The 25304-nt window shown below is 43.5% G+C and overlaps 1 protein-coding gene across 1 annotated transcript in view; it reads left to right on the forward strand.

Moving 5' to 3' along the window:
* Positions 1-25304, forward strand: part of Ppm1h (protein phosphatase, Mg2+/Mn2+ dependent 1H) — a 297333-nt gene that overhangs the window by 205314 nt on the left and 66715 nt on the right. Inside the window, exon 6 of the mRNA XM_008846139.3 lies at positions 13637-13755. Coding sequence (XP_008844361.1) covers positions 13637-13755 — 119 coding nt within the window. The remainder of the gene's footprint in view (positions 1-13636; positions 13756-25304) is intronic.

A 25304-nucleotide genomic window follows, 5' to 3' on the forward strand; every position in this document is an offset into this window, starting at 1 on the left:
CCCCACCCCAAACCAAAATACTGTGTTCCTGTCCTGCAAATGAGGTAGCAGCCTTGGCTCTGGGAGAGTCTTCTCATCTGACTGTGGCGTGACCGTTAGCGACCACCAGTAGCTTGGCTGACGTTATTCATTTCATTTCATTCTTCACCTTAGATTTTTCCACCATGATAAATCATCTTGAATCGTACATCTTCCAATCTTCCTCTCATATAATCTGATGAGAATTTTTCCCCTCAAAGAGCAAGAAAAAAGAGAGGTTACCCAACTTTTAAAGAAAAGATTTACATTAGACACTGAAAGTCTCCTTTTCAAATTCTGTGAGGTCTGAACTTTTCTTAAAAAATTAATCTACAAGTTGTAGTTGGAAGGCTTTGCAGAACACTGCTGTGGTGGGCCCTGCCATCTTATTTGACGCATCAGTGTTTTAACGGTCTCTATTCTGCTGCTGACAGTGGAAACTGTAGCCACTCTTTTGAAGAAGGGTTTGGCAGCCACTCCTGAAACGTAGCACGCTGGCCCCAACAGTTGCACCCTTACCTAACAGAACTGTCTGCCATAGCCCAAGCTGGTAAGTATCCAACTGCCCAGGAAAAGTAGCACGAATAAATTGTGGCTCGTTTGCAGCATGGAACACTGTATGGTGCTGAAAATGAACAAATTGTGACTTTCTATAACATGGAGAGATCTCAAAAACTTTTCAGATTGAACATAGGCCTCAAGCATGCTAGGTAATGGTTCTACCGTTAAGCTACAACCTCAAATCTCACAGACATAACCAGTGACAAAAGGGACTACTCTTAAGACTCCAAAGGAAGTACAAAAATGGGGCTATGGGGGCTGGAGAGATGGTTCAGTGGTTAAGAGTACTGGCTGCTCTTGCAGAGGACCTGGGTTTGGTTCCCAGCACCCACATGGCAGCTAAGAACCTTCCTTAACTTCAGTTCCAGTGGATCTGACACCCTCTTCTGCATGCACACCGTGCACTTATGTACATGCAGGCAAAACACTCATACACATATAATTAGCAAGGGAAATGGGTGGTGGGCTGGCCCAGTCTGGAAACTATTGAAGACTGATTGCTACTGAGTAAGGAAGAGTAGGCCTTACTTACAATCTCTAAATAGGCTGACTAGACTCAAGTAGATGAATTTACACTGAAGGACATCTGGGTACAAATGCTTGACTAGATAGGACTTAACATGTATGGCAGAATACATAAGGCCTGGCTGTGGGGGTGGGGGAACATGGGTGGGGAGGGGTCTAAATTTGATTAAGAACTATTGTATAAAATGTACAAAAGCTCAATAAAAAACGAAAAAAATTTTTTAATTGGATATGGTTAGATGCATACGCCGTCATAATCCCAGTACTGTGGAGGATAAAGACAGAATTGCTGAGAGACTGTGAGAGACACAGTGAGAGACTCTGTCTCAAGGGAATAAGACTGAGCGTGAGAACAGAGCAGGATCCAAACAGTGCCCTCTGGCCCCCACACATGTTCACACAGACACATGCACCTGCATGCGCACGCCTGCGCGCGCGCACACACACTCACACACACACACACACACACACACACACACAAAGAGAGAAATGTTAAATTCAAAACTACGCATAGCCAGTCTGGAAGTCAGAATGATACATCCCTCTGGGGGAGCCACAGGGACTGGATGGAGCTCTAATTACAGAGGAGGAGTTCCTAGGGTGCTTAAAGCATTCCATTTAATCTAAGTATTAGCTACATAGGTATGTTCAGTTTGTGAAAATTTGTCACCCTGTACATATATATCATGTAAGCACTTTTCCATATGTATTATACATCATTGAAAGACTTTTTTAAAAGTAATTTTGCTTGAGGAACTGTCTTTTTTCATTTTTATTTTATGTGTATGAGTGTATTGCCTGCATGTAAGTAGGTGCACCCATGTCATGCAGTGCCAACTGTGGTCAGAAGAGGTGTCAGACCTACTGGAACTGGAGTTACTGACAGTTGTTAGCCAACATGTGGGTTCTGGGAATCAAACCAGGATCCTCTGCAAGAGGATATATTATGCTTTGTGGGAGGGGCCTTTTTCAGAAAGCCACTGCTCCGCTACCTCTTGCTCTGTACGGTGCTCTCTTAGGAGCATCTCTTAGGCTCCTCCAAACACTGAGCTGTTCTCTACTTTCTTGCTTACTCAGCCTGCACTGGCCCCAGAACTCTTGCCTGACCAGCTCATCAAGCCCTCTGAAGAGTCTCCCTTATGCCTCCTATCACCACACATGGAGTCCCACAGTTTTCCCTTGGTCCCTGGGCCATTTTACTGGTAAGCCTTCCTCCATCTCCTCCTGCATTGTGAGCCCTAAGCAGAGGGACCTCATTTCTTATATTTTGGCTACCTGACCCCAGATGAAGCTCCCGAGTTTCTTTCTTTCTGCTGACACCAGTCACTGGCCAGCTTGCCACAAAGTAGCAGAAGGAAATTTCCTTACAAGGAGGAAGAAAATTGAGAAACATTTTGTATTCCTAGCAGGCAATTTTGAGTAGCCTCAAGACCCACTATCTTCTGGACTGGTGTTCAGCCCTCAGCCCTTGAGTATAGCCTTACTGTTCATAGTTTACTCCCATAACCAGGCCTGGTTCCCCTCCCTGGGGTCTTGGTGCCCACTCCAACTTCCATTTCCCTTAACCTGCCTAGGTGCTCAGAGCTCTTCGCAGCCCATAAGGGCATCTCTCAGGCCCTGTGTGCTGGAGTGACACTAACCTTGGTTGAGGTTACTCACACTCTAGACCTCTAGCCTCTTCTGCTTATACAAAGTTCCAGAGGGTGGTGCACCCACCAGCATGCAGGCTTTACATTCATACACATAAAATAAAAATAACTAAATATTTTTAAAAAGCAATATAGCCAGGCATGGTGGTACATGCCTTTAGTCCCGGCACTCAGGAGGCAGAGGCGGGCTGATAGCTATGAGTTCCAGGCCAGCTGGGGCTACAGGGAGGCCCTGCCTCAAAAAGACTCCCCCAAAAATTAATAATAAATAAATAAATAAATATTTTTTTTAAGTTCCAGAAGGTGTTTCCTCCAGGCTCTTGTGAAGAGCCCAACCCCTCTGGTGGAGGGTGTTTTATTTCTTCACAGTGAGTACTATTCCTTCCCCTCCCCTTCCTCTGACAGTGTTTCCAGCCTAGGACTAGAAAGGAGACCAGTTAGGGTGTAGGGGGGATCCAACCCCCTCCCTCTGGTGCCCTGCCCTGGTGTGGTAGATTGTACCAGCATCGTTTCCTAGGAGAAAATGTCCTTCTTTTCCCTGGCCAGAAACCATAACTCTAAGTTTGTTCTCATTATCTGCCCAGGACATTAAGTGACAGGGCAATCTTACCCTCTCTTTGGCAAACCTGTGCCCTTTGGAGTCCTTATGAACCATGGTGATTTGCCTTTGCTGTTGCTAAGGCACTGGTTACCAAGCTTTTACCCCTCAGTAATGTACATGATACACATGAGGATCTGAGATATCCCCTCATCCTTTTCAATAAGAGAATGCAATGAGCATTATTATGCTTCTTTGAAGCTAAAGCTTAAAAGGATTAAGGGTCAGCAAGATGGCTCAGCAGTTCAGAGACACTTACATGCAGATCTGATGACCTGAATTTGATCCAGGGTGGGGGAAAGAACTGACTCCCAAGAGTTGTCAACTGACCTCCATGCATGTTCTGATGCATGAATGCATACATAGACACACTCAGATGCATACACACACACACACACACACACACACACACAATAAATAAGTTTAAATATAGGCCAAAAATGATGCAAAAGCAATCCTTTTTCAAATTATATGTAGGACAGGCCAACATGCTGTACTGTGGTATAAAATGCTAATTTCTAAGTTTCTATTTTGCATTGCTTTGCATACTTACTGAGTTGAGAAGAAACACAATTTTACTTAGGATTGTGTCTCTTCTCTAGGATTGTGAAATACCACAAAATTTTAAATGGTATAACTGAATTCACATACCCATGGTTTTATGGGACGTTATCTACCAAATCATAAAACATTAACTAAATCAAAAATGCACATGTCCAAGATTGTTTTTATATACTATGCATCTCTGATTTAATGTTTAAAAAAGATTGAAAGCTCTTATTTTCTTATGAAGTTAAATGATCACTAAACTGTAACTGCGTAAAAAAAAGTTGGAATGTCTCACCTTCATTCTTCCTACAAGTAGTTAGAGCCTTGGGTTGGGTAGGATTGTAAAAATAATGACTATATTAGGTGTTGGACATGTACTCAGTGGCTTCTTTCACTTACATGCATCACTGTACAGATGTTTCTATGATGCATATATCCAAATCACATCATCAAAGAGACAGATAGAAAATATATCCAGCATATCAGACAAATAATGTTAGGAGAGCATTTAGATTTTTTGTTTGTAGGTGGCCTAGGTTTCTTACTATGTGCTTGGATTTGGTCCATATTTTTAACAGGCTAGCATCCTTATGAAATGTGCCTTGGGAAGAAATCTACTGATGTATACATATTTATGAACTGCACAGGTATGGAAAGTGGAGTAAACTATGCCAAAATTATTCATGATTCTTGCAACTTCAGAGCCAAGACGTCATTAGGACTTATTGCTTGAAGCAATCTAACACACTCTCCCACATTTTATAGACTTTACATGTTGGGGCTTGTTGCTTCTAGTGAATTTGAGGTAAAAAAAAAATCACTTGTAGAACTCCAGACTCCAGAATGCTAATGTAAGCCATCCTTCTGGCAGCTTGGGCCAGTATAAATGAAGTTATTCTAACCATCGTGCCTGAGTGCTGGGCAAGCCAGAAGACCTTTCCAAATCCCCAACTTGTTTGGCCACACTGCTTCTGCCAATCAAATGACTCCTTTTCTGGGCTGTCAGTAATCCACAGGCTTCCACAGCCCATCACGGGAACCAGGCCCCCGCCTAGTTGCCTTCTCCCAGTGAGTGGCCTTAGTTTGCCCTAAAAATCACTAAAACAAAAGCCAGTGAAATGCTTTTAAAAATCTCATTTAAATACTGGGTTCTGCCAGGCATGGTGGCATATGCCTTTAATCCCAGCACTCCAGAGGCAGAGGCAGGTGGATCTCTGTGAGTTCAAGGCCAACCTGGTCTACATAGTGAGTTCCAGGACAGCTGGGGCTACAGAGAGACCCTGTCTCAAAAGACCAAAAAATAAAATAAAATAAAATAAAATAAAAATAAATACTGGGTTCTCAAAAAAAGTTATAACTTATAGAGAGCTTGTCTGTCTGTCTGTTTTATAGAAGCAATCTGAGCCAAGGATATAGGCCAGTGGCAGAAGATTTACTTAGAATGCTAAGTTCCATCCTCAGAACCACAAAAGAAAATGTAGTTTATGTTCAATGGTATATTCACCAATATTAGTAAGCTTAAAAATAATTCTCAGATAACATTTTTATATTTTGGTGACTTCAAACATATTTGCTTAGGCACATACGCAAAAACATATATGTAAACTTTCATGGTAATTGCAGGAAACAATACACTAACAAGCAAAAATATCTTTTTCTGAAATCCAACAGGTGATTTTTTAAAATTGTGTGCCTTCTGTGATATTGTAGCATCTCATTTTTCACTAAGCAGCCGTGTTTGCTCTGTTCTTGAGTCCATTACATTGGTGCATTAACTCCAAAGGATCTGCTCTGTGTCACAGCAGTGAGTATGAAAAAGGTTAGTAAGCAGGCAGCTGACCAGTGGGATATGAGCAGTGACTTTAAAAAACAGAGAGTAGTGAAAAGATGTCACAGGTATAGATGGACTGCTTATAACTCTACAGAAGGCATGGTTCTAACAAAGGCATCATGCTCTCTGTGCTGTGGCAATTATCAAGAGACAGAAAAATCACGGTAAAAATAGAGAAACCCAAGGGTGTGACAATAATATCAGTGTGGTATTAAATAAAATAGTATTTCTTCAGAACTAAGATACCTCCCTCCACACACACACACACACACACACACACACACACACACACGTTTTAATGTACTTGAAATTTGAGTATTTTATAATCCATTGTTGTGAGGCTTGACATGAACATGTGCAAGCTTAAATGAATAGACATCTGTAAAGAAGAGAAGATTTCTTTTGCTGTTCTTCTGGCGATAGATAGATTGAGAGAGACAAAATATCAATTTATTAATACAGGTGTTATGTGACAAATTACATCACATGAAGATATATCATCTTATATGAAAATGAAAATCCAAGGAAACATCTAAACATGTGTGTTCTTACAATCAGTGGTGGAGAGATAGCTTAGAGGTTAAGAACATTTGCTGCTGTTGCAGAAGACTCAGGTTTGGTTCCCAGGACCCATACCAGGAGGCTTATAATCACCTGTAACTCCAGGCCCAGGGGAATCTTATACCCTCTTCTGATCTCTGAGAGCACCAGGCATGCAAGTGTTGCACATACATACACATACATACATATGCACACTCACATATATACACACATGATAAAAACAAATCTTAAAAAAAAAGAGCAGATGTTCATAGAGGCATGGGATTTAACAGTGGGAGTTAGTATCTAATGAGAATAAACCAGGAAAACCTAACAAGGCATTTTCTTATTATTTATTTTTATTTTATGCGTATGAGTGTTTTGACTATGTGTGTCTGTGTGTCTGTATATCTATGTGTACTACGTGCATGCAATGCCCACAGAGGCCAAAAGATGGTGTCACATTCCCTGGAACTGGGGTTATGGCTGGTTGTTAGCTACCACATAGGTGCTGAGAACCAAACCCATGTTCTCGGCAAGAGCAACTTGTGCTCTTAACCACTGAACCATCCCTCCAGAATCCCCTTTTTTTATTTAAAAATTATATATTTTATTTTGTGTGTGAATGGAGGAACGTGTAGAGGTCAGAGATCAGTTCTCTCCTGCCACCTTGTGAAATCCTGGGATCAAATTCAGGTTGTCAGGGCTATGGACTGTGGCTTCTACCAGCAGATCCATCTCACTGGCCTGCAAGAGGTATTTATTTAGTTTTTCCTTTGGCCCATCCCTTCAGAAATAAGAATGTTCCTTCTACATAGGTTATGGAAGGGAGACTTTGTGTTCCTGCCATCTTCTCAGATGCCAGTGTGCTGTATTTTAGGATAGTGTGTCTGACCCTATCACACTTTCTTGTAAGGTAGCTAATGAGCATCTTGGGAAAATCTCTCCAGGTAAAGAAACCATTCATTTACCGTCTTTGGATCAAACTGAAAAGACCATGGGCTGGGTTGTGAATCAGATTTGTTTAGCCACATTCCTAGAGTGGGAGTCAGAGGTCAGCTGCCTGTAGACAGTTGCTAAACTGGTATAAAGACTTGCACACCCCTGGCTTTGGGGTGTGCTGAGTACTAGCCTTGCCAGTACTCTCACATGACACTGTGACCCTCATGATTCTGAATGGAAACATGCTAAGAGCTGTAGGATTCTTAACGTGAAGAAGTTTTGGAAACCCTAAAACATTGCCCAGATGGTCCTTGATGTATGATTCATGCTAGGATCTTTCAACTTTATGATGTTGGGAAATTGATGTATAATCAATAGAAACCATACTTCAAATTTTGAATTATATTTTGTTTTGTTTTGAAATAGGGTCTCACTATGTGGCCCAGGCAGGTCTGGAAATTGTGATCTTCCTGCCTTAGTCTCACATGCTAGAATTACACGCATGTACCACCACCTAGCTGAAATTTGAATTACTGTCTTTTGGGGGGCTAGACTTATGCAGTGTTATTCTCTTGTGATGCCGAGCAGCAGCAGCAGCAAGCCACAGCTCCATCAGCCGTGAGCTCACTCCAGTGCACGTGCTGCTCTACTACGGTGTTCAGAAGGTTAGGAATGCTGCTTTTGGTCATGATTCTTATCATAGCAACAGAATGAAACTAGAGCCGCTGTGCACAAACCCTGTAACAGTGAGTTCTTCCCTCTCCTTTCTTACCCCTCCCTCGTGTTACCTAAGCTGATCTCTAACTCTCGCCTATGCCTCTCAGGTAGCTGAGACTATAAGTGTTCGTCGCAGTGCCAGCCTGGAACAAGGGTCCTGTTTGCAGAAGAAGTTCAGCTAAGTTTTGCAGTCCACTTCAAAAGGATGAGAAGCATCTTTTCCTGTTTCAGTGACCTGTGTGTTAGTTTCCCATCCCTATAACAGAGACACATCAACTTAAAAGGAGAGAAAGCTTTTGACTTAGTTTCAGAGGCTTCAGTACATGGGTTACTTGGCCCATTGTTTGGGCGCCTGTGGTGAGACAACATCCTGGTGGATGAGGCTAATATTTGTAGCTAGGAAGCAAAGACATAAGAAGGTGCTAGATCCCAGCAGCCTTTCTAATGGCACTCCCATAGGTGATAGAACTTCTCATCCACGAGGTCTCATCGCTCTCTGTTATTTTCTTTGTAATTTTTTTGTTTTTTTGGAGGGGGAGAGTTTTAAGATAGTCTTGCTGCATAACCCAGGCTGACCTTGAACTTACTTGCTACATAGCCCAAGCTGGCCTTGAACTTCTGATCACTCTATCTCAGCCTTCTGAGTGCCGGGATGTGCCACCACATCTGGTAAGCCCCAGCTCTTAAAGGTTCTGTCGTCTCCTGGTAATGAAGTCTTTAACCTTTAGGGTTACATTTTAGGGGGCTTTTAGGGGACACTTCCAAACAATAGCTGCCTACTGCTGTTTCATCAAAACCCAAGGTGCTGTTTTAGAGGTACTATGTCCTTGACCCCACCATCCTCTTAGTGACAAGTTTTATGAAGGCATGTGATCTGGAAAATGTCATTTGTATTCTGTCCCATTTGTTAATAATACACATTGGTTGAGTACACACAGGGCCTTAGATTTTGTGCCACTATAACAGGATACCACAGACTAAGTCATTTATAAAGAACAGAAAAATTTTTGCTCCCAATTCTGAGAGCCCAAGATCAAGGTACCAGAATCTGGTATGAGCTTTTCCTACATCTGCACGTGGCAGAGCAGAAAGGAAAGAGCATAGGTCCACTCTTATAGTCCCTCTTTAGGGAGCATCCATCAGTCATGATTGCAGAGATTTAATGATCTAAACACCTCCCAAAAGTTGGCAGTGGGGATTCTTAACAACATACAAAATTGGTAAGAGACATATAGACCATAGCACACATTCATTTATGTATGCATGCTTATGCCTTACATAGTAGTGTGTGCATATGTGATACAACACACATAAACATATACACACATGCATATACATATTGCTTGATAACCTGCTTTTTACAGCTAAATCAACTCTGTGTCATTGATTTTCTCCACTCATCATTGTAAAGAACAGCAGAGAATTCCTCTATGAATTTGTGCTAGTTTAGCTGATCATTCTTACTAAATGATCTTGTCTAGTTGTTTACTGTTAAACTGTCAGAAACATCCTTATAACCGTAGTGTGTGCAGATCTGTGTTGTGTTTATTTTTAACTGGGTCTGCTGATTCAGACCGTTTGATCTAAGAGCAAAAGATATTCAAGCCTTTTATGACCCCCTTACTGTTTTGTGTGTGGGGGAGCTGCAGGGCCACACAGAATGGGGTGGGGGTTTTGAGCAGGATATTTAGCTCAGGCCTAGAACCACCCAGTCCAAGCTGATTAGCTTAGATTTAGTGCCTTAATCTTTCTGGAACTGTTTCTTTGTTTTTCCGTTGAGTATGTGTCACAGGCTTTGTAGTGCTATTGAGTGAGATAAGGTGTGTGAGGTGCTTGTGTAAGGCACATGGTAACCTCTAAATCAATCAGTCCAGCTTGGGGATAGGAAGTGGACCAAACCTCTATGCTGATACAGTCTTAAAGTTCTGAAAGAGGGTAAGGGTACAATTGAGACAGGGTCTCCCTGTAGCTTCAGCTGGCCTAGAACTCAGAGAGATCCGCCTGCCTCTGTGTCCCACGTGCTGGGATTACAGTCATGCACCACCATGCACAGCTAAACCTCTGTTCTTTAGTTTCCATTGGTGGATCAAAGCAAAAGAGAAATAATAACTACACTTTGTGCATGGCTGGCCTCACAGGCATGTTAGTGCTGTGACACGGGGCCTTGTGTTTATTTTTATGCACTGCTGACCCTGTCTTGAAATTCTTAATTTTGAGTGAGGCTCAATGTTTTAATTTTCCTCTGGGTACCATGAGTTAAATAATGATTCCTGCCCGTAAGATCGTTGGAAGGGCACCTGGGATATAGCTCAGTGGAAAAGCATTTGCCTAGCATATGCTGCAAGGTCCTGGGTTCAACCTAAGCACTGGAGAAAAAAAAAAAGATTTTTGGGCAGGCTGGAGAGATGACTCAGCAGTTAAGAGCACTTGGACATTGCATGACACAGGTGTACTCGCATACATGCCGGCAATACACTCATACACATAAAATAAAAATAATAAATAAAATATTTTTTAAGTTTTTCTTTTATTTCTCTGTGTGTGTGTGTGTGTGTGTAATATGTATGTGTTTGTGTGTGTGTGTGTAAATGCAGGCATAGGCATGCCACAATGCAAACACGGAGGTCAGAATATAATCTCCCAATGTTGGCTTGCACCTTCCACCTTGTTTCAGACATCACCAGTACATTCACTAGCCTGGCTTCCCAGGATTCTCCTATCTCAGCATCCCATCTCACTGGCACTGCAGATACACACTGCCATGCCCAGCTTACATGAATTCTAGGAATTTAAATTTAGGTCTTCATTCTTTTTTTTTTTTTTTTTTTTTTTTTGAAGCAGGGTCTCCCTGTAGCCCCAGCTGTCCTGGAACTCACTATGTAGACCAGGCTGACCTTGAACTCACAGAGATCCTCCTGCCTCTGCCTCCCAAGTGCTGGGACTACAGGCGGGTGCCACCACGCCTGGCTTAGGTCTTCATTCTTACACAGCAAGTTCTAACCTAATGAGCCATCTCCCCAACCTTAGCTGTTTTTCATGAGCAAAGATAATCATGATGAGCACATTTGAGATATTTAATTATGAAAATGGCAGGATTCAGTATATAATTAATCTCATTTTAAAGACAGGGAAACTGAGGTCCAAGAAATTAAATAACCCGTTAAAATCACACAATTCATAAATGCAGAGTTTGACAGCAAACCACGTTCTGTCTCATTCAAGGCCTGCAACACTGACCTATTCTCTTTTTTCCATGAGAGCTTATCTCTGTGAAACTCCATATTTAAGCTTCCTTGATTCCCATCAGCAGCCCAAGTCTTGTCTTTGTGGGGTTTCAGTGCCCCTGTAAGTGGTCACGATTCCCACCAGACCTAGAGCCAGTTAGGGTCACACCAAACAGGAAAACAAAGTCTCCTTCTCACCCTCAGTCATCATGACCTGTCTCATCCCATCCTGACGTACCCCCAACCTCCCAACCCTGCCCAGAGCTCCCCAGCCTGGTGACTGGCTTCCTTTGCTCCTGGTAAACTTAGCTTCAGATAAGTAGCATCCAACTAGTACCTCCAGACTACCTTAAGCATCAGTGGGGATCTGCTGCATTAGATGCTGGGAAGGAGTCTGTGGGGGAGGCCTGTTTTAGACCAAGTATCTCTTGAGCAAAATTCCAAAATCTGAAATGCTCTTTAACCTGAAAATTTTGAGTGCTGACATATACTATAAATGGAAAAGGTATATTTATACTTGACCTCGTGTTACAATCAAAACACAAGTATACTGAAAATACTGTATAAAATTGCCTTCAGGCTGTGTATGGAAGGTGTTTTTGAAACATAAATGAATTTCATATAAACTTTGGTCCCGTCCCTGAGATTTCTCATTACGTATATGGAAATATTCCAACACACAGACCCCTATCCTAGACACACTTCTGGTCCCAAACATTTCAGATAAAGCATACTCAAGTAGTACCAGTAAACTGAGGATGTGGCCATCTGTCCTACAGCAGGGATCCCTTGCCTTCCCACAGTGACTGGCCATGATGTACTTTGCCCACTCTTCCCTGCCTAAAGGAAAGCCAATCCATCCTACCACAGTGCTCTCATGCAGGCTGGATGGGGTGTGGGGAAGTTCTAGTTCAGGTGTGTGGCCTCAGGAGGGGAACTTGAAACATGAGCAGTCCTCTTGGATAGCTAGATTTGGATTTAGGATGTAATGAGACTGTTATTTCGAAGAACTCCGGACATGTCTTGTCTGCTTGAGACTTTTGTAATTTGAACAGAGACTGGGGGAAGCTGGAAGGGAAAGCCATCTGTTCCAGAATAGTCTCCCAGTGACGTGAACAAAAGACTGTAGAGCAAACTGGAGGGGGTGGGTTCAGCAGAGTACTCCTGTCTGGTGAATCTGGCCCCACCCTGAGGGCTCTGGCCCTTATGTTTGTTGGAGACTCACACGCAGCTTTCAAAGGCAAGTCCATGGGAACTACTGTTAGATGGTTTGAGTGGGACAAAGGCAAGGAGGATCAGGACAAGCTTGCTGGCCTTCTCTCTCTTGCCAACATGCATTCTAGAAAATAAAATTTGAATTTGAACTACGAAGTGAACTTTGAAGCTCAGTCTCATCCTTAAGCCATTAGCTATGCATGCCTTTGATTACAATTAACTTAACCAAATGAAAACGTGACAACCCTTTATAAATTAAGTGCGGGTTTTTTATTTACTCATCTCTGTTAGTGTTTCAATTCTGAAATTTATTTATTTCCCTTAAGTGCGGGTTTTTTATTTACTCATCTTCTGTTAGTGTTTCAATTCTGAAATTTATTTATTTCCCTTAAAATATGAACCAAAGAATAAAGGGGCCAATATAATTTCTTAAGAGTCCATATGCATAGCTAAAGGCTGCATAACAAGCAACAATGCCAGACAGGCGATACCTTCTTTTGAGTTGTTGGCCAGGGTGGCCAAAAGGACTCCCAGATAGTAACCCAGCATAGAACCTGGAAAATGAACAGCAGACCCCAATCTTATCCAAAGGAATATTGACAACTGATTACTGCTAAGTGAGGAACAGCTGACCCTCCTAAACAAAGACCTCTAGATAGGCTGACTAGATTCGCCAGAAGGGCAAGTAGTGGGGAATGGCTGGGGGTGCCGACAACACAGCAGACAGTAGCAGGGATATCAGAGTATAAGGGCTCTAGTCGGGGGAGGGAGGCTATGGAAGGGTGCTATCTGGGAATTGGGTGTAAAAAATTAATTAATTAATTAATTAAGAATATGAGACAGTGTATTGGTTTTCTGTTGCTGTGATAAAATACCATGATCAAGGCAACTTATGGAAGAAAGAGTTTATTTGGACTTAGAGTTTCAGAGAGAAAGTCCGAGAGAGAGAGAGAGAGAGAGAGAGAGAGAGAGAGAACCAGAAGTAGGGCAAGTGTATGAGTTCTCAAAGTCTACCCCCAGTGACACACTTCCCCCAGAAAGTCTTCACCTCCTCTAGATTCCATGACCTCCCAAACAGTATCACTGATTTCAGACCAAGTGATCACATATTTGAGCCTTCCAGGGGATATTTCTTATTCAAACTACTACCACAGGACAGTGTTCTTGCTTTTGAACTATGGCTTATCTCACTTAGCAAAGGATACTCATGTTTTATTTTGTCTTCTAACCCTGTGTGTGCCTTTGCCTTTTTTCTTTTTGCTATTAGGCATTCATGCAACCTCATTTGCTGGGAAATGAGTTCACACACTTGGAGTTTCCAAGGAGAGTTCAAAGAAAGGAACTTGGAAAGAAGATGCTCTACAGGGACTTTAATATGACAGGCTGGTAAGAACATACCTTGAGCCACTTCAGCACCATGGTACCATATAAAGCCACTTAAGTAGTTAAGGTCAGCAGGGGCCACAAGACCTGGGTTCATGGTGAAGGACAGCAACCTACAGGCACTTAGGACCAATGCTCAGATTACATGCATTGCTCTGCTTCTCTGAGGGCCCCCTTGGGGACACTGGATCCCACAAACCTGGCTTCATTTCTCGTTTCCCATGAGATCATTTGGAGGCTTCTAAAATACATTGTTTTATGTTTTTAGACTGGTGCTATAAAAGAGGTAGAAGGACTCAAAGGAGTCTGCCAAGGACTGAGCCATGCTGGCTTGGGTTTGGATTCTGAGTCTTGATTTTCTAAATAACCAAAGGTGGGTAAGCTACTTAGCCCCCAAGAGCCCATTTTAACATGAATAAAGTCGAAAAACAGTATCATCTTTGAAGAGATAGTGTAAAGTCTGGAGATGAGGAATTTTAATTACAAGTCCCTTCAGTATCCATGAGATTAATTAGTTCCAGGATACTCTACAGATACCAAAATCTGAGGTTGTTTAAGTCCCTTATATAATATGGTACAGAACACCAGGTGTGGTGGTGCACACCTGGTACAGTGCTCAGGAGGCAGAGGCAGGTAGATTTCTGTGATATCAGGGCCAACCTGGTCTACATTCCAGGCCAGCTGTGACTACAGGGAGACCAAATAAGTAAATAAATAAGATAAAATAGCACAGTGTTTGCCTGTGGTCTATGCATCTTCTCCCTCTATGCTTCAGATCATCTGAGACTGCTTAAAATATCCAACCCAATGTAAATGCTATGTTCATATTGTTTTCCTGTATCATTTAGGGAATAATGACAAGTTTGGGCATTATCACTATAGGTACTTTATATTTTTTCCATTCACAATTGATTGGATATATACACTTACAAGACCTGTAGACATAGGGGGTTGTGTTTTATCACATTCAGATTGAAATAAGAACTCTTGACATGGGCTACTTTATTCTCAAAGCACACCAAGACCACTGTCTAGAGTAGAACAGTATCTAGTGTTGACTAAAACCTCATTTATGGGCTGTACTGCATTTACCTCATTGTCTGCATAATAGGCAGGATGACAGGAGTTATACATGACAGGGTTGATGTAGGGACTCAGTGAGAAAGCCCTACCTGGCACATTGAAGTAAGTGTGTGTGAAGATTTGCTCTTCTGTCCTGAGATTCTAATGAGGGAGCCTTTTACCAGTCTGGAGGACAGAGAAGAATGCAACAATTTACTCTTTCTTTACCACATCTCCAACAAAGGTAAAAAAGGTGTTCTCTCTTCTTCCCTGATCAAAACAGTTGTAACCGATGATCACGGCCCAAATTGCCATGGTGATGATGTTGAAGCTGGGGGTCTGGGCACATACTGTCGTGAAAGAACAAGTTGAACTTCTGAAGGAGGACAGAGGCTGGTCTAAGGAACTTCTTGTTGTCCTTTGCCAGGTGGAAAAGCAGGTCATTATCCAGACCCACTCTTCTTACTGTCGAATGAGGTCAGCAAACCATGACTAGAGAGCCAAAGTCTGTTCACCACCTGTTTCTATAAATAATTATTTAATAACACTATACCGGTTTATATCCAATCACAGTGCCCCAGAGTACTGTGTTGTTACAGAGTTACAGGAGAGTCTGTATGACCCATGAAGCCTAAAATATTTCCCTAGCTCTGAAACAGAAAGGGCTCATGGTATTTGCAGCTCTGAGTTTTTAAAGTCCTAGAATCATTATTCTAACCTTGACTAGGTTTTCTTCTAATCCATTTGTATTCAATCAGAAAAATCAGCACTTCTTGCAAAAATGTAGAAGGTAAGGGTGAGAAAAATTTGAAAACACATTAAAGGGTTTTGGTATAAGTATTGGAGAATTTGGCAAGACAGCAAGACAGGTTAGGACCCCATGCAATTGTAGACATATGAAAGAAGATTACATCTAAAACGGCAAAGTGGAAAAGGGCTAAACACAAGGAGAAACTGTAGGAACAGACTAAGCTTGTATTAAGGGAAGATAACGGGACAAGGGAAGCCAGACCATAATTTAGAGCTACAACGGGACACTATAGGCCACTCGTGTATTCCTGAGGACAGCGAATGGAAGTGAGGTTTTCAGAAGACTCTCAAGGGGATTTTGGAGTAGACTGAGTCCAGAAAGCAGATTCAGAGAAAAAAAAATTCATTCATTCATATTCATTCATTCATATATCTATTCAGATATATATACATTCATGTATATGTATCCTTGAGGTCTCCTGAGCTAAACAAAGGAATGGAAGCAGAAAATAGTAAAAATAGAAGCGAACAAGAAACAAAACTGTTTAGGTATAAATATCAGGTATAAATCAGCAGCAGCTCCAGTAATCTATTTACATGTCTCTCAGTTACTGTGTATGCTCCTTGAAGAGACACCAGAACTCACAACAATGCTTGGCACAAAGCAGACCGGCAGCAATTTTTTATAGATGAAAGAGGACAAGTGCAATCGGGTCAGTGTGTGGATGGTTGGCGTGTGGATGGTTGGTGAGAAGGGTGGGAATGAGTTTGCTATTGAGACATGTTGAACTTGAGATAAGGCTGTTTGCTTATTCTTTCTAAACCAGGAATATGAATCAGATGGAAACCCTGAGAGTCAATACCATGCCTAGGGTGTCGTAGGAAGAGTATCTTTGTAGCAGACACTTAGAGTGTCAGTTCATTGTGGAGAGAGAGGGCTTAATGTTTCTCACTGGCTTTGGAAAGCACTTCTGAGAATAGGCGTCATCACTTTAATGGGAAAGATGCTTTCAAAGGCTGTAACCATTCACTCAAACTGTGATGAGGTTAGTTGTTTTTTCGTTTTTTTTTTTTTGTTTTTTTTTTATGTTCCCCTCTTCAATCTCTTGAAGCTGTACTTTTCAAGTGGCTCATATATCTTTCCCTTTAACAAACAGCTAAAGTGCCCTCATTTTGTAATTTTTTTTAATGTAAGTAAGTTCAGGAACTAGATTATATCCAACTTTATATGCACTTTATATATAGCAATGGGTGGGTGGACCCTTTGTTAGATTCAGAGAAATGAGTTCTCTTCCTTCCCCTCCCTCCCCATGTGTGTTAGCCTGGCCCTACGCAGATAAGAAGTCCATAGATGAGCTGTTTTCTAATTGTGTGGAGCTTCACAGTACTAAGTAATTGAGTAGTAGCCAAGACTGAAAATGGCTTCATGAGATGGGATTTGATTCGTTCCCAGTGTTATTTCCCAGTGTGGCTGTTGACTTATGAGGTTGGCTATGAGCAGAACTTTATGTGCACCTTGTGTGTTTCCTACCTGTTCTTGCTTTTGATTTGAAAATGGGTCTTAGGAGAAGGAAAGCCTTTATATTTTTGTTGGGGGCACTTGGGAAGTTTAAAGCTCATTTATACCACAGCCTGTCTAAACCCCTACTTCTACCCAATTTAAATAAGTTACTTTTGTTATAACTATTTTTACCCTGTGACAACAGAAAGCCTCAGCTCAAGCAGTCTTTTGTTTTCTTTTCATTTTATTTTATTTTATTGAGACAGGGTCTCATGTAGCCTGGGCTGGCTGGAACTTGCATGCTGTGTAGCCGGAGATGAAGTCAGGGCCTTGTACATGCTCAGGAAGTGCTGTCACTGAGCAGCATACATAACCCCAGGAGGACTTTAGCTAAGTGTCCAATCATGCACCGGGGCTACACTCCTAATATGTCTCTACAGCGCAAATGCTGGGATTATAGGTGTATGCTATCACACTTGGTTTTGCAGTCCTGTGGACAGAACTTGGGGCTCTGTGCATACTAGGCAAGCACTCTACCAACTGAACTATACCCCCAGTTCTCAGGGAGTCATTTTCAAGGCTGTTAGCTACTTTCTCAGTGATCTGTAGAAGAGAAAGCTTGCAGCATTAATTTATGGAATGAGCATTGAGGATCTACACCTCCTCCCACCCTCCCCCCAGAGCCTTAAATGTCTACCAAGTGGGTAGGTGTGGTTGCAAGTGCATTGGTGAGCACTGGGTGTGTGTCTAGCTCCAGGTTGCAAATGATACCTTACTTACCTTGTCTTTCTGTTTCTTGACTTCAGAAGAAACCTTGGGCTATGAACTCATTTCTCTGAAATGTCTATCAAAAGGTCCACCCACTCCTAAACTGTTTAATCCTTGTAGGAAATTCCTAGTTGTGGAGGATTTTACTTCCCCTGTTGCCCTATTAATCATGATAGTGATGGGACTAACAGTTATTGGAGGAGCTAAGGTCCAAGCCCTAGGATGACAGCTGTATCTTTTACTCTTAAAACAGCCCAATAAACTAAGTAGATTTTACAGATAAAGGAACTGACGGACAGAGTTTAACCTGTTCATGGTTGCCAGACTGGTAAGGGGAAAGTCTGGGATGTGGACCCAGGCGCATGCTATCAAGTATGCACTGTTGTCTGCTGTGCTACACTGCATCAAAGAATGAGTCCCCCTTGTTCCTATTTCAAGATTGAGTGAATCAAGACCCACAAGGACCCAGTTTGCTCAGCTTCCACCAACACAGTGTCAGAGTAAGGTCTGGAACCTAAGTGTCTGAGTCTTCCAGAACTGGTACAATATGCCAGTCAACTTTTCCCAGGATAAGAGCAGACATCTTTACTCAGTTTTGAGCTCTGATAGAAATAAGCAGGGGACCTCTATTCACATTGGTATCTTTTCAGTGGTCCTGTATGGAACAAGAGGATAAAACGATGCATTTGTAGGAGCCTGACTTTTCCCACTCCCAATGTGGCCTGATAGACCACTGGTCAAATTAAACCGTAATGCCTCACACTCATCACTCAGTCTGAGCGTGCTTGGGGAATAGTGGTGGTGGGGAAAGATCTCCAAAGAACCAAACCTCCTGTGCTTAGGGAAATTGACGGCCCTCATTAGGAGAGCATCGTGCCAGCATTCTGTGGTGTGTCTGCAGCAGGGAGGAAGTGTGGGAGAGGATGTCAGCTCTGGGAAGCCTTGTCTCATAATTAAAGATGAGTCTCTTGCCTCCTGACGGGAATCCTTTCTCTCCCACCCTCGTGCTTTCTCAGAGACTGTGGAGCAGCTTGGCAGGCCCAGATTGTTTAGAGGACAAAAGGTTATTGTCACCAGGCCCATCATAATGAAATTGGTTGCTTCCCTGGCTCCCCCTCCTCCCTTGCCCCCTCTCCTCTGATAGTTTGCTCTGTGGCTTGATTTAAAAGCCTTTGTCTAAGCTCGGTGCTCTGAGTTGGTTCCTGGTGTGGCCTTCCCTTGCTCTCCCCATCACCCACTCAGCTCTCACCTTCTGTGACTGGTGTCATTGGTCCTGGTGCCAGAATCCCCAAGCTGGTGCCCCCTCCTCCTTAACCCTTTGTGTCAAGCTGCTCTTGCAGGATGTGCCCTGTAGCTGGTATCATGTCATCTTGAGAGCTCCATGGCCCAGCCCACAGCCCCCTGAGCTGTCTTGGGTCCTAATTTGCCGGCAAGCATCTTTGTTACTGACATGAAACAGCAGTTTCTCACAGCTGGCTTTGTGGCACCAGGTCCCTGCTCCTGTGACTGCTGGGGACTTTGCTTTTCCTGTGTAGGATCAGTGCTCTTGGTGCCCTGTATCCAGCCAGGGGCCTAGGATGACACTGGTGTGGGAGGAGGCTGTGACTTCACTCCTGGCTTCAGGCCAGATTCTCCAGCAGCTGTTCCTGGGCTGATGGGATTTGTAGAGAGAGCAAGGGCCAAAGAAGAAAAGTCCATCATTCGAATGTGAGATTGCTTCCAGATGGTTCCTGGTGTAACAGTGTACACCAGAATTCTTTCTTTAAGCAAAGCCTTTCTAACCTTCATGATAGTCTTATTTGGAGGCAGCGGGGGTGGGAGGAGTAGGCTGTTCTGGTAACATGAGGTCATATGTTTTACTGTTTTGGGTGACAAGCTTTTTGATACTTTGCTGTGCCAAGGTCTCTTGTTTGTAAAATGCCCAGTGCTGCCAGCCTCTGTGTCTGGAGGGGGTCTGGATGAGCCTCGATCTGCTTTTTAGAGCTTCTGGAAGAGGCAGATTCCAGAGATGGTAACCTTTTGTTCTCATCTCTTGCAGCCCTTAACATTTAATGATTCTAAGTTAATGATGTGTCAGGATAATTTCCCCCTCCTCTGTTTCCCTTAAAACTATGAACAAATCGGGATTTTCCACTGGGAACTGAATAGAATCAGCTATTATTTTCGTGCACGCCCTATGTTGATGAAAACAAAGGAAATCTTTTCCATTTTTCTGTGTTCTCAAACACAGTAGCCAGTAGCCACATGTGGCCACTTAAATTTCAATTAGTTAAAAATTAAATAAAATTAAAATTTAATTTCCCAAGTCTCATTAGCCACATGTCATTTGCTCGATAACCATAGCTACTGAACTGGATACAGCAGATCAGAACATTTCTACCATCCAGAAGGTTCTGTTGGCCAGCGCAGTGGTCTAGATGATAGGAGAAGGTGGGTCTAGTCAGGGTATAGAGTATATTGCAAGGAACTGTCTGTACCTGAATATCCTTACAGCATAGGGAGTCTTAAAGGCTGAGCACAGGATTGGGGATGTAGCTCACTGAGTAGACTGCCTAGGATTCATGAGGCTCTGGATCAATCTCTAGCACCCCATGAACTGGGTATGGTGGCACAGGTCTATAATCCCAGCCCTTGACAGGTGAAAACAGGAGGTTCAGAAGTTTCAAGGTCATCTTCAGCAGCATAGTGGATTTGAGGCCAAGCTGGGATCATGAGACCATGTCAAAAAACTTAAGTAAATAGGTAGATAAACAAACAAATAAATAGTGGAGTGCAGCTAGGGAAAGCCAAGGAGAGGAGGCCATACTTCATGGCTCCTGGCCTGGCTGAGTCAGGCTAAGGCAGCTAGGGGATGGACTTTGCTCCATCATCTGGATCTCTAGGGCCATCAGTCGCTGTGTTTAGGAATGACTAACTCGTCCTCAGTTGTGGCTTCTCTGGGCAGCAGAGAAGCAGAATGTTGCTGACCCTGAAGGGAAACTCATCTGCTTCAAGCTCACCTCCCTCTCCCCATTCTACACAGCAACTCCCTGCTGGCCTCTCCCCACGGCCCCTAGGCTGAGACCAGCTGCTGGCACTTTCATTCTTTTTCTTTTATTTCCTGGGGATCTGATTAAAAAGTAAGCTCACTTCCAAGCCTCTGCGTTCTGTTTCGCTTGACCTTTATTCTCGGCCTATAGCCCAGAGCCCAGCACAGTCATGAAAGGCGCAGCCCTACAGCCTTGGGCTTTTTACCAACAATCAGAACATTTTCTGGAGAGAAAAACTCACTGGAGGCAGCCCCTAGTGTGGCGCGGAGCTGCTGGGTCAAGTCGAGCAAAGACTATCGGTGCAGCTTCTATCTGTGCTGCTCTCTTCGGTGCCCTGTGGCAGTTGGTTCAGGTGGATGATGGGGAGAGGGGTGAGCAGACGAGAAGCACTGCAGACTGCTTGAAGCCAGCTCCAGAGCTGCTCCCATGTTTAATACACATTGATTTACTGCATCAAGCCAGAAGCCCTTCTACAGGAAACCCCTCACACCACCTCAAAAAGCTGCACCACGGACACTCTTCATTAGCTTGCCAACTGACTGATCCCCAGGCAGCTTTTAAAGGGACATTGCCCTTCTTTGGGGCTTGAATTTATATGTTGGTCGTGCCTGTGGGTCTAATTAGCTCAGCATTATTAGTCTTACTTAGAAAGCCTGCATTTTCTAGCGGCTTGACTCTGGAGTTTTCAGAGTAATTGAAAAAGTCAAACTCTGTACTTTTCCTTCTTTTTGCTCTTCATCACTCTTAACCCAATGTTTGGAAATTTACCTGCAGATGTCTCTGACTGGTGTTTTTGGGGCACAGGAGGATTTCTCAGTCCCGCCCCACTGCAAATCCTGACATTTCTGTTGTGCCACCGACCGCACTGGGAAGGTTTTTAGACTCACCAGAGAAATATCACATTTTAATTTTATAATTACTTCCGAAGAAAGCAGGCCTTTCCCTAGTGAAAGCTGGTATTCATTTTCTCCCAGCAACATGTTTTCATAGTTTAATGATTATGGGATGCCTTGGCAGCAGTCTGACTGCTGAGAGCAATCTGAAAATCTTGACTTTGCATGGATGGGGGTGAAGTGAGGGCTTGGTTATCATCTCAGAAAATTTTCACCCCAAACCTCAGGAGATTATTGGGAGTGAGGACTGACTGGGGCAGGGATTGAATACATTCAAAGACCTCCTGTTCAAGTTCCAGGTGCAGACAGGGGCTGGAGCTGTAATGAGAATGGGTCAGCACCATGTGGAGAGTGGCCTCTCCCAGACTCACAGAGCCAAGATGATGAATGGTTATTTGCAATGTGCATGTTCTGCATCTTTTCAAGATTTGCAGCTCTGGATGCAGGAGCAGCAGGGAAGAAAGCCAACCCTGCTGCTTACAGCGCATCTCCTGACAGTGATGAATGGTTCCTGCTCCCACCCCATGCAGGAGGCCAGGGGAGGCTGTGGGGTCTTTACAAATGGCTTGAAGCCAAGACAGACTGACTTTGTCAGGCCACAGGGAGGAGAAAGGAAAGAGATGCCCCACCAGTTCGCTCCCTATTGATTGAGCACCCACGTGCACACAATACGTGCCCACAACACACCCTCACATCATCTCTTGTTCTATAACTAGAAGTTTGCCATTCCTGAAGTAGCCAGACCACTTCTCAGCCTTTCCCCCACCCCATCAGTGTCTCTGAGGGCACACAGCATTTACACCTGTATCCACTCACATCTCCCTAAGCAGAACATATCTGCCACTCATCTTCCATGAGTGCTGTCTGGGGGTATATAATAAACACACAGCTTCAAGTCATCTGGGAGAGTTTTGGAATATCACAGGCCTGCAGAAATTTCAGTGAAAGTAGACAGGGCCTTGGGACCCTCCTGCGCCCCAAAAACGCCAGTCAGAGACTGAGCCCTGGGGCACTCTTGTTGTATTACAAATTTTACTGTATACCTGTTGCATATGAGATATTGAATAAAGACCAGAAATGGTGAAGCCAGACTACTTCGCTGGGTCAGTTTCCACCTCTGTGACTTGGCACTCAACTATGCCACGGCGCTCAACTGTGTTTCCTCCATTTGTGATATGGGGCTAATGACAGTACCAGAGAGTAGTTATATTGTGAGTTAAGATGGGAGGTACCCCAAGAAAAACTCCTGGCTCATAGTGAGTTCTGGATGAGCATCTAATGCTATACTCATTAGATTCTATGGACAGTGGAAGGATCAGGAAGCTTACAATCTAGTATGCGTTAAAATGCTTGTTTCCCCAAGAGAAGCTGGAAGCCAAAAAGAGAAAGAAGTCACTTTAGAGATGCAAATGTCTGAAGCAAGGTCAGGGTGTGCTAGCCAGATCTGCCTGGCAGCTCTGCCCCACAGTACGGCATATGAAGAGATAAGCTCAGAACAGGCAAAGAGAGTTTCTCTTCTGTGAGAAGAGACACCATCTATGCTATCACGAACCCTCATATCAGCCCCTGCGTCCCTGGGCACTAATTAGTAAGGAGATTTCTATTTTATGGCATTCTTTTGACCTGAGCTGCCTTCCAGGTCCTGGATGTGGTACCCATTAATATGCCCTGCAGCCCTCCAGAGCCATCCCTGAGCAGCAGGGACCCTAAGCCTCTCAATGGCTAAAGCAAGTCTTCCTGTAGGAGGGAGCTGATCGCATAGGACCATGCTAATCTGTAGACATTCCTAGGTGGCCCAGTGCTGACTTTCTGGAAATGTATTATTTTACATTTAAATCTCTTCAGCAGTGGGGAAAGTAGATCTGCAGGAATTTGTGCAGTGATAAGGAAAGCAAACCAGAAATGTAGAGGTGACTAACATGGTTTAAGTACAAGGCTAGTAGCAGCTTGTGATGGGGGAAGCAGCTGTTTGTGATAGGGGAGACTGGGTTCAGGAGAGGCTTCATGCAGAAGGCTGTGTGAGAACCAAAAACCTAGATCAGGACAGAGGTCTCAAGAGGGCTGGAGCTGCTGGAATGGATGGTCTTTGCAAAGAAACAGTAAAAGCAAAAGCCAAAGACCAAAAGAGTTTGGGGCATGTGGAAGCCAGAGGTAAAACACAAAGCATTTTAATCAGTGTGGAAGACCCAGACTCGGCCTGGCTGAAACAGGGTCCCAGAAGTCCTCTGCATTATTAGCTCTATATTGACTATTACATCCTGAGGACTCTGACAACTCCGGAGCAGTGGATGGGGGGAGTGGGGGGACGGGACTCACTGGGCCTGGCCAGGTGTTTAACAGTCAATGAGTATTTCAGTGTTTCATACTTTATATTGGTGAATATCATCTAGACATTGGTGCTGCTGGGAACCTTACATAACTGACATGCAGAAGGAATTAAAAGTGCATAACAGGATTGTGCATAAAGCAAATCATTGACTTCACAGGCAGAAGAAAATCACCTCCTGGGGAGCTATGGCTAAATACCATGCTAAGTATGGGACCAACCAGCATTACTTTACTGTCCCGCCCTTAAGAGCACTACACCTCTGTAAAGTAAGAAAGGAACATATCAAGAGACAGAAACATAGAGCCAACCATATATTGAGAAGGGCATAAGGGTCATTCTTCAGCCTGTTTATAGGATCCTATTTTAAGAAGAGTTCAGAGAAGTAGGTACCTATCTTATAGATTGTCGAGTACTTTGCAAGCCTATCAAGAAAATGTTTCTTATGTCTAGCCCCACAGCTCTAGTTATGTTCTTTCACTCTTACCAGAGTTTGGTAAGGTTGTTTTCCTTTTCCCTGCAAACCAAGTTTCAGAGTGAGAAATTGGTGTTGCTCATTTCAAGGTGACAGACCTTGGGGTGTTAAGCTCGTGTGGTTTGGAAACATCTTCATCAGAATCAGGGTTGGAGAAGGTATGGTTTAAGACCTATGAGGTCTTGTGGGGTGGGGAGCATGCCTTTGATCCCAGCACTGGCACACAGAAGCAGGTGGATCTCTGTGAGGTCGAGGTCAGCCTGGTCTATATAGCGAGCTCCGGGACAGCTGGGGCTACAGGGAGACCTATCTCAAAACATACAACAGAGTGCTGGCCAGCCAGGTTACTGTGGCAGACTATGAGGCCTGAGGTAATGGAGGTCTTTCCTCTGGACTTTGACTTGCTTTTGTTTAGGAACCTCAAAGACTGTTCAGAAGGTGCTAGTCTTGGTGGGTGGAGGACTAGCAGTGGTAAACAGTCAGGTGCACTATGGTCAAGTTCAGCCTCTCTCTTTCCTGATGCAGTTTCATAATCTAGATAGCCCAGGCCCCAGGCTTGGGATAAATACCTGGGGTGAGTCAGAGCCCGAGGCACTTATGTTGCTGATTTCTCATTCTTGTTCATCCTGTTCACCTCCAATTTTGCCTAATCCTGTGATTTGCCTTACTTAGATCACGCTTTGGAAACCTGGCACCTAAGCTTGAGGCTTTGGGGTCTCGCAGTTCACTGTACCATTTGAAAGCCAAA

The sequence above is a fragment of the Nannospalax galili genome, unplaced genomic scaffold (genome assembly GCF_000622305.1).
Source record: "Nannospalax galili isolate Female #2095 unplaced genomic scaffold, S.galili_v1.0 scaffold202, whole genome shotgun sequence".
NCBI classification, from domain to species: domain Eukaryota; kingdom Metazoa; phylum Chordata; class Mammalia; order Rodentia; family Spalacidae; genus Nannospalax; species Nannospalax galili.